Source organism: Oreochromis aureus, linkage group 18, assembly GCF_013358895.1.
Source record: "Oreochromis aureus strain Israel breed Guangdong linkage group 18, ZZ_aureus, whole genome shotgun sequence".
Taxonomy (NCBI): domain Eukaryota; kingdom Metazoa; phylum Chordata; class Actinopteri; order Cichliformes; family Cichlidae; genus Oreochromis; species Oreochromis aureus.
Genome location: NC_052959.1, coordinates 17,012,456 through 17,030,628, shown reverse-complemented (window position 1 = coordinate 17,030,628; position 18,173 = coordinate 17,012,456). Strand labels below are relative to the sequence as shown.

At 40.0% G+C, this 18,173-nt stretch overlaps 1 protein-coding gene across 1 annotated transcript in view; it reads left to right on the top strand.

The window, feature by feature from the left end:
- Positions 1–18,173, top strand: part of cdh2 (cadherin 2, type 1, N-cadherin (neuronal)) — a 63,246-nt gene that overhangs the window by 26,858 nt on the left and 18,215 nt on the right. The window contains exons 3-5 of the mRNA XM_031737750.2: positions 9,907–10,115; positions 14,637–14,804; positions 15,705–15,860. Coding sequence (XP_031593610.2) covers positions 9,907–10,115; positions 14,637–14,804; positions 15,705–15,860 — 533 coding nt within the window. The remainder of the gene's footprint in view (positions 1–9,906; positions 10,116–14,636; positions 14,805–15,704; positions 15,861–18,173) is intronic.

Genomic DNA, 18,173 nt, shown 5'->3' with positions numbered 1-18,173 from the left:
AGTGTGGGGGTGCCAAGGTTCAGTCGGGTCAAAAGAAGTTGCATGCATTCACCATCTCAGTTGTGGTTTGATATCCCCAGGAACCAAAAAAACAGTGCAAAAGGATAAGCTCAGTTGACACACTAAGACGCTGTTTGTAAATTCATACAAATGCATGGTTTCCTCGCTGTTTGCTTTCTTCGACTTGGTGCAGCAAATAACAAGCTGTCATGTGTTGACGTGCAAGCTTTTGAGGGGAACATCGGACTTACCTTTAATCTTCCTTCTGTGTATTTTCCGTCTTTTTCTTTAAACACGGGCTAATTGTGTTTCAAGCAGAATTTGACACGTATTGATTCAAATGTACCAATGGCAAACGCGCACACTCTGTATATTGGCAGCGGCAGTAATCCCTGTCTTTGAAGAATTTCAGTCCTTACAGGGTTTTTTTTTCCCCTTCCTGTCATTGTTTTGACGGTTAATTTTTGTTTTTACGTTGTCTCTTCTACCCAGCGTTTCAGAAGATGCACGCTAACTCCACAGTGCCGAGATTTTCAAAATCACGTTGGTTTGTTTTTGTTCACGTGAAAGGGTTTCGGAGAGCGAGGGAGAGAGAGAGATTTCCAAGTGTCTCATGGTGTGTGGCATAGGGCAAGTGAGTAAAATGAGGATAATGGTTGGTAGCTGTGACTGTAATGGTCTGCCTACCACGATGACTCATTTGCTTTGTTTAGGTTGAAAGGGAAGCATTTAAATGTCCTTGTGGCCTTTTTGGCAAAAGAGTGATTTTTTTCTCTCAGCTCCTCTAATATTTTTGCTTTGAAATGTAAAAATCCACATTCCATCCCTATAGCAACATTTCAGCTGATTAATGCATAATTTTTTTACAGTTTATATTGATGCATACGTATTTTTTTTCTTGTGTGGATGACTCAGTAATTCATCTTTCTTTCTTCGAGAGAGATGCAGAAGCAGCCTCGATCTTACAATACAATAGTCTACTCCAGAGGCTGTCAGCCTCATCTTCCTTTGTCTGCTGCTTTGTTTCCCAGCCAAAGCAGATTCACATGCATTCTCCTTGTTTCTCCCTGTGCCCTGACTTCTACACAGCAAAAGGCAGAGAAGCAGGAATTCCATTAGCTTTGTTCTCGAAAGCTCAGCATGAACTTGTGACTGTGCTATACGTGACATAATGGCCCCGGAACTGGTCCCATATCCCCACGCATTTTTTTTCCCGATAGCTTTTATTTTACATGATATTCTGCAGGTAAGTGAATCACATCCCTCCATTTACAGGCACTATCTGTTCTATAAAATCCCCCAGCTTGCTGCGCTGGACTGTTGTGAGCATGCACATGGATAAAGGGAAACAGTGTATGTGAGAATGTGCAAGCATACATTTTTTTTTGGTGTGAAACTTAAGAAGAAAATTCAAAAAAGTGAACAAAAATGGCATGTTTGTGTGTGTGGTTAGGTTTGTAATTGGATGCAGTGGACTGTAACAGTCTTTACCTGAACTAGTCATTTGCATTGGTTTGATTGACAACAGAGCTATGCAAAGTAGGCACAGGCTTTATTCCCTGTGAAGGCAGAGACGTTGTAAAAAAAAAAAAAAGCATCCTTTTTTTTATTAGCTATCACTTTTTTGTTGATTAATATTGAGTCATTATTGCTGAGAAAATTGTTAAAATAAAGGCATGTACTTTATATTCAGATGCAGTCCTTGAACTGGAGTTGATCGTGGTGGATTAGCTCTCAGCATAGGTTGAAGCTATAATGGGCATTTCTGCAAATGTTTAGGAGACATTTGATCTTCCTGCACTCCAAAAAAAACCCCTAAATGTCCTATTCTGTCCTTACACAAGCAGCAAAGCTAAAAAAAGAAACATCGGGTCGACTTTAGGATGGCATTTGTGCTTGAGATTAGTCAAGCACGAAAACACATCCAGGAAAAAAAAAGCTGAAAGAAGGTGAAAGAAATAAAATTCCTTTCTATGTATGGTGCACACAGAAATAAACCTGGCTTCCCTATTATGCCTTGTGCATTTTTCTACTGTTGTTTTCCAGTATACAGGATGTTGTTTTTTTTATTCCACCCACTTTAAAAGTCTGCTTGACTTCCACTCACTTGTAAATGTGCAATTATGACTCAACAAACAGATGGGAAGTAGTGCTTCTGAATCGTAGTATTATTCATACCAGTTTGTTAGGCTCTTTGCAGACACGGGAAAAGTAAGATTGCTTCACCACGCTCCTGTCATCACACAGGCATTGGTCATTTTCATGTTAATATGCACTTAGACATACCTGTGACAGAGAGAACTGTCACAGGTATGTGACATATGTGCAATATCAAATTTTCTTACCATAGAATTGATACTTCAATCTAGAAAGACTTGCATTGGAGCTTTCACAGACTTTCAATGACCAGCATTGGCTTTGCCAGTGTAAGATTTTTAAGGCCGATACTAATGTTTGGTGTTTAAAAAAAGCCAATATTCTGATATATCTTTCTTTTTTTCTGTCAGACACACAAAACACAAGCATTTCACTTTCTGTTATATTAGTTATTTGTAGTTACCTTAGATTCAGACTCAGATTATTTGCAGCTTTCCGAATGTGCATTGCTATCAGAGAAGTTCCAGAGTGCCTTTCTTGGTTCTGGTGCAACATTAACACTCATAACATGAAGGGTGTTTCTTTCATCTTGTCTTTAGTTTTTAAACTTTTCATTTATCATCAATGGCAAAATAGTTAATATTGGTCAATATTATCAACATAGCAACAATGCCAGGTGGGATCTAGCTCGTTCAGAAGTCAAAGGTCACATATTCCGTTGAGAATAACTGAATGGAGTGCACATCTAAAAGGGTAGTCATGTATTATTAATCTATAGGTATGCATGCAGTGTCTGAAAAGCAGGCGTCTCAGCATCGAGGTCCACTGACTTTCTATATTAAATGAACTCCATGTCATTACTTGACATAGAGAGGGTAGGCAATTTGTCAGAAGTTAATCACATTCTAATAAATAACTGGTAATATTATCAAAATTGTGGTCAATCTGCTGGGAAATAGCCTTGTCTTGAACATTCATTTGCACAACCTCGGTCCAGTCCAAATCAAAGTTTTAATTAACAGTGTGGTTTGTTGTCTCCGAGTAAAAGTCCTCTCTAGCTTTTTAACTCCCTCGCATTATATTTGGTGTGATATTTAACAAGTGTGTATGTGAAGACGTCTTACTTATCAGATTCTTTTTTCTTATTTCAACGCAGAACAAACTGCACTGTGACGAGACGATGGCCGCCGTTGTCTCCCGTCAGTGGTTTTAACATTGCGGCTAATTTCTTTGTTTCGTCTCTCAGAAACAAACGGAGACAGGAACCAATTTGTTGGTATGATTAAAAAAATCTTTCAAAGACCTGAAGCCTGAACATGCCAGCAGAGGTTATCTCATCACTGGCCACTGCTACCTTTTTTTGTCTCTTTGATTTTTACGATGGTGTTTTGACATGAATGATCAAGGGGAAGAATTAAATAGCTTTGAGTCTGTGCCTTTGAGATCAAAAGACCCTAATAATGTCACATTACAGGCTGCACTAAGGCAGTTTTAGTGCCTGGCCCTCGTGATCAGCCTCTTCAGAAAATAACAGCTCAGCTTGAAACCCGAGACACGGGGCTCATAGTGATAAGCTGATACAGTAATAGACTGCTTTACTTTTGTACTTTTCTCTTTTGAATATTAACCACCAAATTAAACCTGGATACCACTGGCTCTTTTAGCTTATTCACTTATAGGTTTAATAATTGTGTCTGTCAAAATCTAAAAATTAGTGAAAGTAATACAACGGATAAGGTTATCTCACCTAAAGATTTATTTGAAGTTCTTGCGTAGTTCATAGCAGCAGATACATAAATGAAAGCAATCAATATCTGATGTTTAATATTTATGGTTATATCTCACCCAACCAGAGCCTCGGGGATGCATTAACTTTCTGTTCAGCTGAAAAAGCCTGCGACGCAGCAACGCTGTAGCAACACATTGGCATAGTAGTGATAGATGCAGAGTGCAGTGGAGCATTTCCTAGATTGTGTATTACTGCAGTGTATGGTCACAAGAGAATGACCTCTGTAATAGAGAAACAATAAAAGCTAATGCATGTGAACACCTAAAATGGTGTATTAGGCTTATTACTCACAATCTGATTTCCAAAAACGTTTCTCAGTGTCTCAGTCCACCTCAACCAAATTGTTTATCTTTTTATAAAAAAATTTTTAACCCCTCTTCCTTTTTCTATCCTCTGTTCTTCGTCATCAAAGCCTTTGTTGATTGAAAAAATGGACTATTGTTAGTACCTATAAGGAGAAGTAAGTTGTGGTGATGACTCAAGAATGACAATAAGGTCGAGGGTTAGCTATTACAGACATGAATTGAAAACTTAACCCATTTCGCTGAACTTTGGTTTAAATGAGAGGTTCTGCATTGTAGATGTTTGTATAAGAGATAGGAGTCTGTGTTCTTAATATATGGTCATGCATCTAACATTTAGCCTTATCATAGTGTGCAGTAATTATAGGTTTACTTTTTCAGTGTCAATTATAGTTCTTTGATGCTGAAGATGAAGGAAACTATGAACTATGTTTTTGTTTTTTAGGTTTTATTATAGAACCATTCTAATTTTAGTTATTTTATTTTTCGACTTATTAATGCAACAACAATGCAATCAGCTTTACCTCCGGGCATTTACATTGGGGTCACAGAGCTTTCCTCAGAAGGATCGTGATGAGTAAGCGTAATTGACACGTTAGTAATGTGGTCAGCGTGATGGCATACTAAAGCCTGAGTATCAAGCTGCTTGTCTCAATAACTCACAGAACAAAACCCCAGTAGCTATGCACTGATAACTGCAGAAAGATGCAGCTTAGCCTTATCAGTTCTTCGTTTCACTGACACGGTAATCCACACAATGCTCGGCTGTCATTGTACTGGAAAACACAGGATCGTTTCATTTACCAACAAAGGCCTGGACATAATTGTGATGTTCCTTTGCTTGCCCTCTTTCACTACTAACCCAGTGAGATTACTCATTTTCAAAGGCTAATTATTACTTATTCAAAAGAAACCTACTATCATACATTTTTCTTTTTAAATAACCTCCTTTTTTTTTTTGCTTCTGGAATAAGATCATTTTAGAAAGTGGTTGGTTGCATTTGATTAGCATTTTAGCCTAGTCAGAGCCCAGCGGGTATGTACCAAGCATGCAGTTGATATGTTCGCATTGGGCAGCCAGTGGAGAGGGGTAATGTTTCCCTGTGGCTCATTGCTGGAATATAACCACTGTATCCTACAGGACTATGGAGAAGTGTTGAGACTCCTGGAGAAAAGGGAGATGATTCTTGTCCTGGTGGGTATTTTGCTTGCATTGTAATTGTCTTTGAGTACAATAGTTTATAAATGGGATTGCTGTACCCTAGAGAAAAAATGACCAAATGTACAAATGTGATATTAATGCAAGTTAAAAAAAAAAAAAACAAGAAGAAGAAGAAGAAGGAAAGAACATCAAAACAAATTAAATTTGTTTCCATCTCCTAAGGGCCAGATTGCTAGATCAAGAGAGCTTAAAAACCCCAGTGTGAAAGATTAGGCATGCTTGCGCTGTATATTGTCATCCCCAGTCAGTGTGTACACTAATATGTATGTGTATGTGATAAGGAAAGGTAGTATCAGTGTGTTTTTTGAGAGCCTCTTCATAATTCCCTAATTGAAGTGGCAATTTTAGGGAGAAAAAAATTTATCTCCAACCATATGCATAAACCTCACAAACCAAATACTGGGGGAATGGTCACTGCAATCAAGCTCGGAAAATGAGCCAGATGCTTGTTAAATGTGTTTATGCTCTGATGCAATTCCTCTTTAGTTTTCCTAATTGCTGGAGACACTGAACAGAGAATAAACACTGCAATATTTTTCATGCAAATCCCTTACATATTTTAGGCCTAGCTATAAATGCATGGAATGCTTTTGAACGTTTGAAGTGCAATGCATTAGTAAAACGCCTTCAAGGGCTTAGTCTGGCAAAAGGCAGTATCATCATTCCCAGATCCAAGCTTGAGCTACATGTTGGTTTCTCTGAAGAATATCCTATTTTTGAAAGAAAGGGGGAAAAAAACACAAATATACCATGGGCCTCTATGTGCCTTTTAAATAAATCAATATTTAGCTTTTAATATAATGAGTGAGTTGTTGTTTTATGAGAATTTAATAATGCATGATGCAACCATTTCTGTACATTTGAGTACATTATAAATATCCAAAATATCCATCATTTGGCATAATTTATAAAACACATATGTTGCTAGAGATATAAATATCGACAGGAGGGCTTGAAAAATAATAAATGGACTCAGTATATGAAAACAGCTGTATTAAGTTGCACAGTGGTGTTTGTTTACTTACCAGCCTTGAAGGTGTAGTTTACACCTTCAGAGTAATAGCATTAGAAAAAAAAAAACTAATCTTGCAACAATTTAGAATTTCATATCACAGCAGTTTGAACTGAAGTACAAGAGTGCGAGCTTCAGTGGGGGCTTAACGGGATCTTATAAACAGTGGTGCTGGCATGGATGTCTCTCACAGCACATTCAGTGGAAGCCTCTGCTTCATATCGCATTGTCTCCTTGCCAGTGCGGGCCACTGTACTAAACGTGGTCGCATTCATTAGTGAGGAATGCATTTTGTCAGAGGTACAGATTTACCAGTGCTGGGTCAGAGAGGCATTTACCTCAGTATGCAACACCTACGCTGAGTATTTCTCAACTGTCAGTGACCTCACTTCCCATAAAATGAATGATGGCATATTGATATGATCTCACACGAGAAGTTTCAGTCGTGTCACATTTATAGCGCATTAGGAGGGACTTTCAGCCTGCTCGCTTGCAGCCGATGCATTTGGCAGGCAGGCATAAAAGATGAGATTGTGGAACATATTCTTTGCTTCCGTGAAATCCCAGCCTTCACATTCTATGTTTGAAATTAAATGCATCTCTCGGTGCACCCCCCGCACCCCCACCCCTTCTCTCTCCAACTATTTGTGTCTGTCTGAGTTGGAGTTGTCACGTGACTCATCAGACAATAGAGAGGCACTCTTGCACTATGGAGAGGTTAGTCGGGGTTTTTGTGTTGTCAGGCAAGAGGGGGGATGGCATCTAAGCTGTGAATGGGATCATTGAGTTGGAGGTAATTTTGGGCCCCGGTGAAGGGCATTAGTCAGAGAGGCCTTTCTGCTGACATGCCTGTTTCCCCAGCTCTCTCTCTCCCGCGCTCCCCCCCATCTTTTTTAACCCCAATCCACAGTCGCCCCCCTCCACCTATGCTGCATCGGCATTTCTGTCCAATTCCAGCCTTCATCGTTGTGCCCACGATGACATGTGTGTTAGGGCGTGGCAACCAAGACCTCTTTTCACCCTGTACCTTAGGGAGCCAACACTCCTAGCTATAGATAAGCAGCAGTGCCACACTACACATTTCTCTGGTTTTATAAGCCACCAGAGCAAGCCTGATAAATGAATAGACACATGCAGGACATTCACATTCATTATCATTGGAAATGGTTGTGCCTGCTGGGAGTTTTTGTAGCAATTGCTGTGGGGCCTGACTGTTGAAGGGCCTCTCAGAGGTGTCCTGATGGCCAAATTTCAGGCAATGTTAAGGAGCTGCAGCTCAGCTCAAGAAGAGGCCTGGGCTTAAAAAAAACTCACGGGGGAAATGCTGCTGTCAAGTGCATGTCTGCACACATTCACAAAAGACTCATTGTTAAAAGCGGCAGTAGGACAGAACATGGAAAATAGGAGGCAATATATGGTATGAACCTCCAAACTGAGAGAGCGAGCAACACCTAGATGTATTTATATGTAAGTGGGGCCATGAATGTCAGGTAATTTTTTTTGGGAGAGAAGCCAGTTGGGCTAGATAGACATATGTTGTCTATTAATTGCCTTTTTAAGGCTAGACATACCAATGCTTGTATGGCATTCCTATTTATTGACAAAAATCTGAATGAAGTGTCACTCAGTACAATGAGGAGGGGAGGAAATGGTTAGTTAGTACAGCTGAAAGAATGCAGAGGTGGATAAAAATGTTGGAGGGTTTGTGTCAATAATCAACCAAGCACAAGGCTCTCTGTTCCTGCAATCGCAGGTCATTAACTAATTAACAAAATAACCAGCTAATTTGATCAAATCTACGAACATTTGCTGAAAAGGATTATATATTTCTTAATCCACTTCAGTCAGAGCAGTGTGAGACTACCTACCTTACGCAGTGTGAAGCGTTTTGAATCTTTTGACTGCCTTCAGTTTTGTAAGTTTTTTTGACAGCCTCTTACTCTGTATTCTGCCTCTGAGTATCTGCTGACTTGGGCTGGATCATGATAGCCTGAAGGCTCTGAGTTTACGTGTACCTGTCTTTAAGGTAGAACCTTCAGAGGGAGAAGGTCATTTATCTGATGTCAGCAAGAAGAAAACAAATGGTCAAGGGTAATTGAACCAGAAGGGGGAAGGTCAATAGAGAGTATATTCCAGTATGGAAGAAAGATGGTGTCATTTTTATCTTTATTATTTGAACTGTTGGATATGAACAGTTTGTAATGGAATGCAGAGCATGGTCCTTGCAAAAGATGTTCTCTTCCCATTTTGAAGAATGAATATGTGATCCCACTGCATGCCAATTTTCAAACTTTCCTCAGGCAACCTCATTGATTAATTCTCTCTCTTTCTCTTTTCTTCTCGCTTCTGTCATCACCAAGAGATTTAATAGTTGCAAGATGCGGTGTGCTTGTGGGGATTTCCAGTAGACCTTAAGCAAGTCTGCTGCATCCTCAAAACCCAGAGGAACTCAATGCTCTCCAAGAGCAGATGATGCTCTGAAGACATGAGCAAGTCCCCAGGGAAGCAGCACAAAGGAAGATTAGGCACCCACCTGCAAGGGTTTTGTTAAGTTATTCCACATCTGCTTTAATAATTCAAAGCAGCATCACCAGAGCGGCCATAGAAATGATATATCTGTTTTTCAAGTATGGGGTGGGATGTTTGGGGTGTGGGGTGGGTTAACGGGGAAACATACCCATACACAAAGAAATTACACAAAGATGTTCTTAAGTGTCCAAATATGTGTGTATGTTTGTGTGTATGGGCTTGTGCACGCACCTGCAAGAGCTACATAGGTTGTGCTGGACTGTCACTCACTTGTAACATGAACTGATGTTGTACCACTGCCACTGAGGCACCTGTGGGACTCGAAACTCCACCTGTCTGATGCCTCGGTGTGTTTTTTGTGAACTTGCCTTTAAAATAAATACTCATGCACATTCCCACACATGCCCACACCCACACAAACACACGCACCTGTCTTTCGAGGATCTGAGGATCGCAGTCCTCCACAGAAGGCTTCCCTGTGTGTCATCGGGGACAACGCTGCATGGAATGGCTTTAGCTGGAAAGAAAATAGTATTTAACTAGCAGGATAAACCATGTTTATGCACTTGCCTCGTAGTTTCTTAAACACAGGGAAGCATGCAGACTAGTCTAATTTATACATCTCCCTGTTAATGTATTGTTGTGGGTTTTGGGGCTTTTCATTAATAGCCCTTGAGGGGCACTCTTCCTCTCTTTTTCTTTAGTTATTTTTTTTTTCCTCCTTCCATCTTTCTCCTCCGCTGCACCTGTTTTGAGCAATACCTTTGGGGCACAGCTTGAAGTGAATAATGTATGAGCATGAGAAGGAGAATCAGAAAACCTTTGTGGACCTTCTGTCTGGCTGCCTGTCTTCCTTCTCCTTTGTCTATATCCCTAGCTCTTTCTTCTTTATTTTCTGGGGTTTTACAGTTAAACTAATTTTGAACTCAAATCTATTTGTCTCTGTCTCTTGCAGTGAGGTTTGTCAGCTGTGGCCGTGGTGGTCTGATGCGGTTTGAATGCAGCAACCCATCTGACTTTCGGATAGAGGCCGACGGAGTCCTTTATGCTGCCAGGACTCTTCAGCGCTCCACACTCCCTGTGTCACCTTTGCAGATCACGGCGAGTGACACCGCCACTCAGCAGCAATGGGTGGCCCAAGTCAGACTGGTGCCCAGGCAGCAGGTGAATACACCTCATCCCTTTTTATAACATTTCTAACTTGTTTGTTGAGTGTCTGATTGATGTTTAGTGCCATAAAGAAAGGTTGAATGGTCAATTCTCCCCTTGCATCAAATAACTTACACTTATTAGGTGCACTTCACATTCACAGTTGACTACTTCCCTAAATTGTAGCAGGTGTTCCGAAAGACTGGATGGATGCTTGCTAATTAAAAGTTAATGTGTCAATTTACTAGGAGCACAAACATACACTCAACACGGTCAGTGGGTAGCAAGAGCAGATGCCGAATAGCTCCCCATAAAGTTGATTTCACTGAGCGTGCCTTGTGATTGGGAGGTTATTGCCTTATCATGCAAAAGGGGCCACACCTCTTTCAGTGCTTTGGAAGATGGGGAGCATCTGTCTGAGCTGTAGAGTACCGCTCTAACTGTTCCTCTGGATGTGCTGTGCAGTCATCTGCAATTAGTCTGAATGACCATGTGCTCTTACGTCAACATTGTGGTTGGGAGGAGATCAAAGGAATTTTACCAAAAAAGTGCTCCACATGTCCTGTCTGTCAGATTTAGAAAAATGTTGTTGTAGAAGTCTTAACTAAAAGACAGTAGATTGTGTAATCTACTCAATTAAAAAATATCTGCTTACAGTGCAGACAGATACAATAATATATAAAAGACTTGAGCCACTCCTCATATTTTTTTCCCAAACAGCCAGATGTTTTCCTTCATTTTTTTAAAGTAATATTAAGCAATAGTTCTCATTCTCTCTGAAGATTTTTTAAAGTGTTTTTCAGTCCTTCTATCTGACCATTTTCAGAGGAATGTGATTTTGTTTGTTAAACCACTTGAAACTGACCTATGAATAATTCAAACATGGCACCTAACCCAAGAGATGGACCTGTGTTGTGTCTAAATGTAGCAGACATATTAGCAAAGAGACAATTGTATCTTTAGGCACTTCGTTACTGGAAACCTGTCACAAAAACACATAATATGTCCCTCTTTTTCATGCTTGTTGAATCTATGAAAATGCCAAAAATAACAGTGTGACAGATACAAAAAAGGTTTTTGCACCAACGAGATGGTCAGCTGAAACGTTATCTCAGCATGGAGTTTAGTGTGTCCTTAAAAAAATCTGAGGAAACTGGACAAGTGGAGGACAAACGTAACTGTAGTAGGCCTAAACACTATCTACAGCAGATGAACAGCATCTGTAAGTCATGCCCTTAAGGATGGAAAAAAATCCATCTGACAGTATCTGAGAGACACATCTGGTCCTTCGGGTTATCTAGCTACCTGTCTATTGGTGCCTATCAAGAATAGACTCTTAAGGAATGGAAACTGGGAGAAAAGGCTGAGCTATGCAAAATTACACAAGAACCAGACTGAAAATCAATGGTAACAGGTCGTATAGAGAAAGGAATTTAAATTATATACAGAGGAAGGTGAGTATCTAAAGGAATCCGTGAAGCCTGGTGGAGCTTCTGTCATGGTTTGGGGTTGTATTTCAGCCAGTGGTGTTGAGGATCTTTTCAGAATTGACTGAATTGCAAACACACACCCTTAAGTACCATCTGGAAAGCATCTGATTGGCATTGGCTTCAGTTTTCAGCATGACAAGGACCCCAAACACACTGTCAGTGCAGAAAAGGCATACCTGGATAGAAAACATACACAATGGAACACTATCAGTCATAGATTGACCTCCCCAGAGCCTGGACCTCAACATTAGTGGAATCACCTTGACAGAGAACAGAACAAAAGGCAGCCAATGTTCAAAGAAGAGCTTTGAATGTCCTTCAAGAAGTCTGGAAAACGATTCCTGAAGACGTCTTAAAGAAATTACTAGAAAGCTTGCCAAAGAATGTTCAGGCTGTGTTAAAGAATAAAACTTTGCTTTTTTTAATCTTATATACTGCATTTTTAATTATGTTTGCGTGTTTCAATAAATGCAGATATTTCTAAAGAAATGAGTGGTGGCTCAAGACAAACTACTGTACATAGATACTATTTTCATCTGCTACTGTCCAGTTTAGCCCTTACTATAAGGTTAAAAATGAGCTTTTAAGTGGCTCTGTAAGTAGTCATTAAAATCTAGTACTCAGTAAAAACTTTCATTGGCCTTCCGGTGACTCTCAATGAATTTTCCGAAAAGCAAAACTCTTTTCAAAAGACCAATGTTCTTTTAATTTCAATCCAAGTACTGGACTTAAATAAACTCCCAAAAGTATTCATTTCTAAATGTTTAGCAACACGGATAAAAAGTCAATAGTTATTTTGTGTGTTTCTAGAATTAATACTGACAGTTCTGTGTAGTTACTATCAGTGCTGCAGGCATAGTGGTCTGCTTGGCCGAAATTAAACTTAGTGGGCTTTTCAAAACACCATCGTTAGCCACTGACAGTCATTTGCTATAGGGACTCCTGCAGGTATATGTGATTTTAATGATACCATTACTCACTGTTGTTGGGTGGTCACAGGTAAATATATTTTTTTAAATAATCAGGTAAACATAGACTTTTCCCAGTTTCTGCATTGTTAAGTCCAAATCTCACGTGGTTGCTACATGTGTATAGAAATGATTAACTTTATTATCAGTATCTGAACTCTGATCTGTATCTGGTGAGAGCTGCTGGATTTGGCCTGATTTGCTTGTAATGAAATCAGGGATTGACTTTCCCGTATCTTCCACGTTTACGAGGTCACGAGCGGCTATGTTATCTTCCCCTAGCACAATTATTGTCATGAATCATCACGCATCTCTTAATCACATCAGTGATTACATTTTTTTTAGTAGTCCCCTGAATGCTCCAGCCTTGGGGAAACATTTTAATCAATGACAACCAAACAATATCCTCATTAACATGAGTGTGTACTTGCCCACTGTCTTGACCTCCATTAGAACCTGAGATCCAAAACAGTCCGTGAGGAGAAAACATTTCAATATCCGAAAGAAGAATTTCTCCTAAAAGGGGAAACACACACACACACACACACACATATGAAATCCTTTCCACACACTCACAAACACTCAGGCCATCACTCAGCCAAACACTCTCCTGCACTCTGAAGTAGACTCCTAGTCGGAAGATGAAGAGGGGTTCGCAGAGTGTGGATTGGTACAGACCTCCAGCGTACCAGAGATAGATTCGCGTTGGGCAGAACAAACCCACCATGCCATTCATCATTCCAGACACAAGTTGCAAATAATTACTGCTCTCACTCACACCCATTTTAATAGGGTAATAGATATTTCTGAAGCATGCTCCTTCACTATCTGTCCGCTTGCCTCTCTGCATTTCCAATGTGTGAAAGCAGTATAATCGGATTTCAAACATGATTAGTGGAAGCTCGGCAACAGCTCCCCAGATGTTAGAGCAGGGGGAGTGTGGGATATGGGTCATGTTATAAAGGTGAGAAAGTGGTAATTAATTTCTGTGTTTGCATAGGATACTTTGTAGTTTTTAGGACTTGACTACCTCACAACCGGTCAACATTTAATTAATTACATAAAAATAACAGTGGGGGAGATACTTGAAGGGGCACGGCAGCTCCATTAAAATTCCAGCTATCATAGATTGACATTGACGGATTTTGCATATTGTTTTTCTGTTTTCCTTTCTGCCTTGTTTTGTTCAAGGTTATTTTAACTTTCTCTGGCACTACTTCAGTCTCCTCAGTCTCTGGAGCAGCATAGGCAATTTGAGCCATCTGTGTGTTTAGTGTCTGGCTTTCAGGTACCATCCTCCTTTGTTTCAAATCTCATTCATTACAGCCGAGGGAGGATGGCAGATCCATTATGGAAGCTGCTCTATCTCTGTGGGTGTATTTTATCAGGACATAAGAAGACGTCTGCCATTTAAAACAAACCAGAACTCGTAGTGTGTTTCCTTACCATGCTTATATTCTGAAATCGCCACGTTAGTGTTTGCCGATGAATGCTATTAACCCATAAAATAAATACATGTAATTACAAAGGAACGTCTTAACACAAGGGTAAGAATCACTTTTATATATCCTGAAGGGAATGTACCACATTTTTCTGGCATGCATTAATGGTCTCTTCAGTTCCCAGATCCTGGTTCTGCCAGAGGTTTCTTCCCGTTAAAATAGAGTGTTTCCTTCCCACTGTCGCCAAGTGCTTGTTCATAATGGGTTATCTGGTTGTATTATTGTAGTATCCTTACCTTACAATATAAAGCACCTTGAAGTGACTGTTGTTTTGATTTGTTGCTATATAAACTAAATTGAACTGAATTGAATTCAGTTGTTCTAACCACAGTTGTCCGCCTGATGCTTGTGTCTGAGGTAGAGTCAGATCAGTGAAGTCATCAGGAGTCTAAAATGCAAGAATCTTTGTACAAGCATTCTCTGCAAAATGTAAAGTGACTGTTGATAAACTTCTGTGGCATTCAAACTTAAGGATCAGCTTTACCGTCCACAGAGCCGTGCGCTGGCAGGGCTAAAAATGTACGTGCTCATACTTGACCGCATACATGTGATCACTAAATCATTTGCTTTTGCCAGGTGCAGGAAGGCGCTGTCCCTCCAGTCATGTCCAAGGATTTAAAGGAAATAGCATTTCCACCACGAAACATGGACAGCCAGCTGAAACGCATGAAGAGAGACTGGGTCATCCCCCCAATCAATGTCCCAGAGAACTCACGAGGCCCATTCCCACAAGAGCTTGTCCGGGTAATGTACTTCACACAGGCACATGCATGTCCACGCACACACGCGCGCACACGCACACACACACACACACATACTGCTGCCCAAACCAAAAAAAAGCCTTTTGCTCTATATGATAACCTTGCAGGCTCGTCCTTACCCTGGGCCTTCACTCAAAGGGTCATAGACAGGAGATTTGTGCCTTGAACAAAATGCTTCATATTTACAGCACTTTGCTAAAGGTTAGGGTTTTTTTCTTCCAACTGTATTATTTATCTTTTGTTTCAGGGAGCAGTCGGTACCAGTATAACCTGGCATTATTTAGAAGCAGGGAGAAATCTGAAGTGCTCACCAGCATAATTGCTCTTCGGTTGACTGCTGAGATATTACACTCCTTTTTTCATGGCTCAAGGACAGACACAACCCAATTCATTTACACCAATTCTCTAGTCAGGGCTAGGTGTGGGTGGCTGACAGAGGACACGGAAAGCTTGAGACAGCTAAGAAGTAGATCCTTTCAGCATATTAGGCTTACTTCCTTACGGAGTGTTAAGTACTGTACATTCTCTAAGTATGATTTATTTTTAATCCGGCCATATTTGATGGGATGTTTATTGGCTTTAGTGGGTGATATCAGGAAGAGGAAAAGCTCAGTTTGCTCAGAACGGATCAAGAGTGTAGGAGCTGGGGTCTCAGCTTACATGGCAAGCAGGATAGACAACCAAGAGAGAATTTCAATACGTGTATATGTAGACGCTCAGTTTTATGTACTATTGTATTCACATAACAACCTATTTTTAAACCAATATTGTGATTGCTGTTGAAATCATTGATTAGTACTGGAAATAATTAGCAATTCAGGGATTATTGGGTTTCATATATATACATATATGCCCTATCATTAACAAATCTTTATACCAACAGATCCGATCAGATCATGATAAAAACCGATCCCTGCGATACAGCGTGACAGGCCCTGGTGCTGACCAGCCTCCCACTGGAATCTTCATCATCGACCCAATTTCCGGAGAGCTGTCTGTCAACAAGCCCCTTGATCGGGAGCACATCCCCAGCTTCCATGTGAGTCATGTAAAATAGTTAGAAACAAAGGCCCTCTTCAATAATTCCTTGTGATTTGAAAAGGTTTTTTCCATTCTGGATTATAAAGAGAAATGTTCTGTGGTAGTGCTGTACGTGCCTGCCAATTGGCATGTGCTCAAGAGTCATGTGTAGCCTTAACAATCTCAGACTCCATAAAGACTGGGGTCTCCCAGGAAATCTGACTTATCCGTCTGAGAATTTCAAGGATTTTGAATAAATTGCATGTGTGTTAGATATATCACACTGAGCTGCGATGCTGCTGTATTAGTGGTTTTTCCATTCCATTAAGTTTGACTTAAATAATGCGCTTGAAAGCAATATGGTAGAAAATCATGAAGGTTGTAGTTTAAATGAAATTATAGCCTTTGACATATTCGTCTTGTAAAGTCTAATCAACTGGCCTTGGAAGGTCACAGTCACAGATGTCTATGCTTGTCCAATTTAAGCTACATGTCCATAATTCTTCTGTAGTTTTTGCAATTTCCTCTATTAATTTTACTGTCTGCACTTGACACTGTAACATGAAGTCCACTGATTATTTTGCAATTCAAGCACAAGGTATAAGAATCACACAGCAACTTGTGGCAAAAGACTAGTAGATGATGCTATTCTGCTGCTGCACTCGATACATCACATGACCTGAAAGAAAACAGACAAAATCATAAAGATTTTATTTATCCTCTGCTTTGTAGTGTCAGTATGTGTCTATGTGTAGAGCTCTGTTGTAATAATGTGTCAGTTAAGTTGATTTGGCTTCATTTTATATACCATTTCTCCCCCGTGTGAGTTTCTTCATTACAACTTGGTTAACTTTATCTTCATTCATTTGATGGGAATTATCACAGTGACTTAAGAAGTAGTATCTCTCAATCTGTTTAGAGAGCTTGCATCTAATAGAGTAACTGTATTCGCTGCCACAGATATAGCTCTGGATTTATATTTTGTTTTTATACTTTTATGCTATGCTAGAAGTATGACAACTCATATATGAGTGAGTTTAAATCCCATGTTAGGCATGAACCATACATTATGTTGGACAAAATGGACTTGAACGGCAAAAAGATGCAGTGAATCAGATTTAGTCTTATAAAACAAATGGGCTTCCGTGTTAGGCAGCAGTATAACTATGATAAATGATAAATATGGTAAATATGATATGAGTTAAACCAGAATGTATTTGTCTCGAGAGACATCCATGAAACAGCAGTGGCATTTCATTTGAATAAATATAGTCGTCCTTTATCTTTTGCTATACATGCATAGCTATCTTTACTGCGCCTTGAAAAAGTATTCATACTCTTTGAATTTCTCCGTGTTTTGTTATGTTGCAGCCACAAACATAAATGAATTTTATTGGGATTTTATGTGATAGACCAACACAAAGAAGGGTATAATTGTAAAGTAGAAGAAAAAATATGCATCTTTTTATAAAGAAAGATCTGAAAAGTGTGCCGTGCGTTTGTATTCAGCCCACTTGTGTCAGTACTTTTTTGAACCATCTTTTGCTGCAATTACAGTTGCAAGTCTTTTGGGGTTTGTGTCTACTAGCTTTGCACATCGACAGACTGCAATTTTTGCCCATTCTTCTTTGCAAAATAGCTCTAGCTCAGTCAGATTGGATGGAGAGTGTCTGTGAACACCAATTTTAAAGTCTTTCCACAGATTCTCAATAGGATTTAGGTCTGGACTTCAAATGGGCCATTCTAATGCATGAATAGGCTTTGACCTAATCCATTTCATTGTAGCTCTGGCTGTATGTTTAGGGTCGTTGTCGCTGTTGGAAGGTGAACCTCCGCCCAGTCTCAAGAATTTTGCAGCCTCAAACAGGTTTCCTTCCAGGATTGCCCAGTATTTAGCTCCATCCACTTTCCCATGATCTCTCGCCAGCTTCCCCACAACATGATGATGCTGCCACCACTATGTTTCATAGTTTTTTCAGATGATGGATTGAAAAGTGCTCTGTGAGATATTCAAAACCCAAAATATGTTTTCATAACTTAACCCTGCTTTAAACTTCTCCACAACTTTATCAGTGACATGTCTGGTATGTTTCCTGGTCTTCATGATGGTTTTTTGTTCACTAATGCTCTCTGAGGTTCCTAGAATGCGAGGCAGAGCCTTCAGCTCTCAGGCCTCTCCTCTGTATAACCAGCTCCCAGTTTGGATTCGAGAGAAAGACACCCTCTCTACTTTTAGGATTAGACTAGATAGGGCTTATAGTTATGCCTGGATCAGGTGACCCCGAATCCTCCCTTAGTTATACTGTAACAGGGCCAGGTCTTTTGCCCTGTC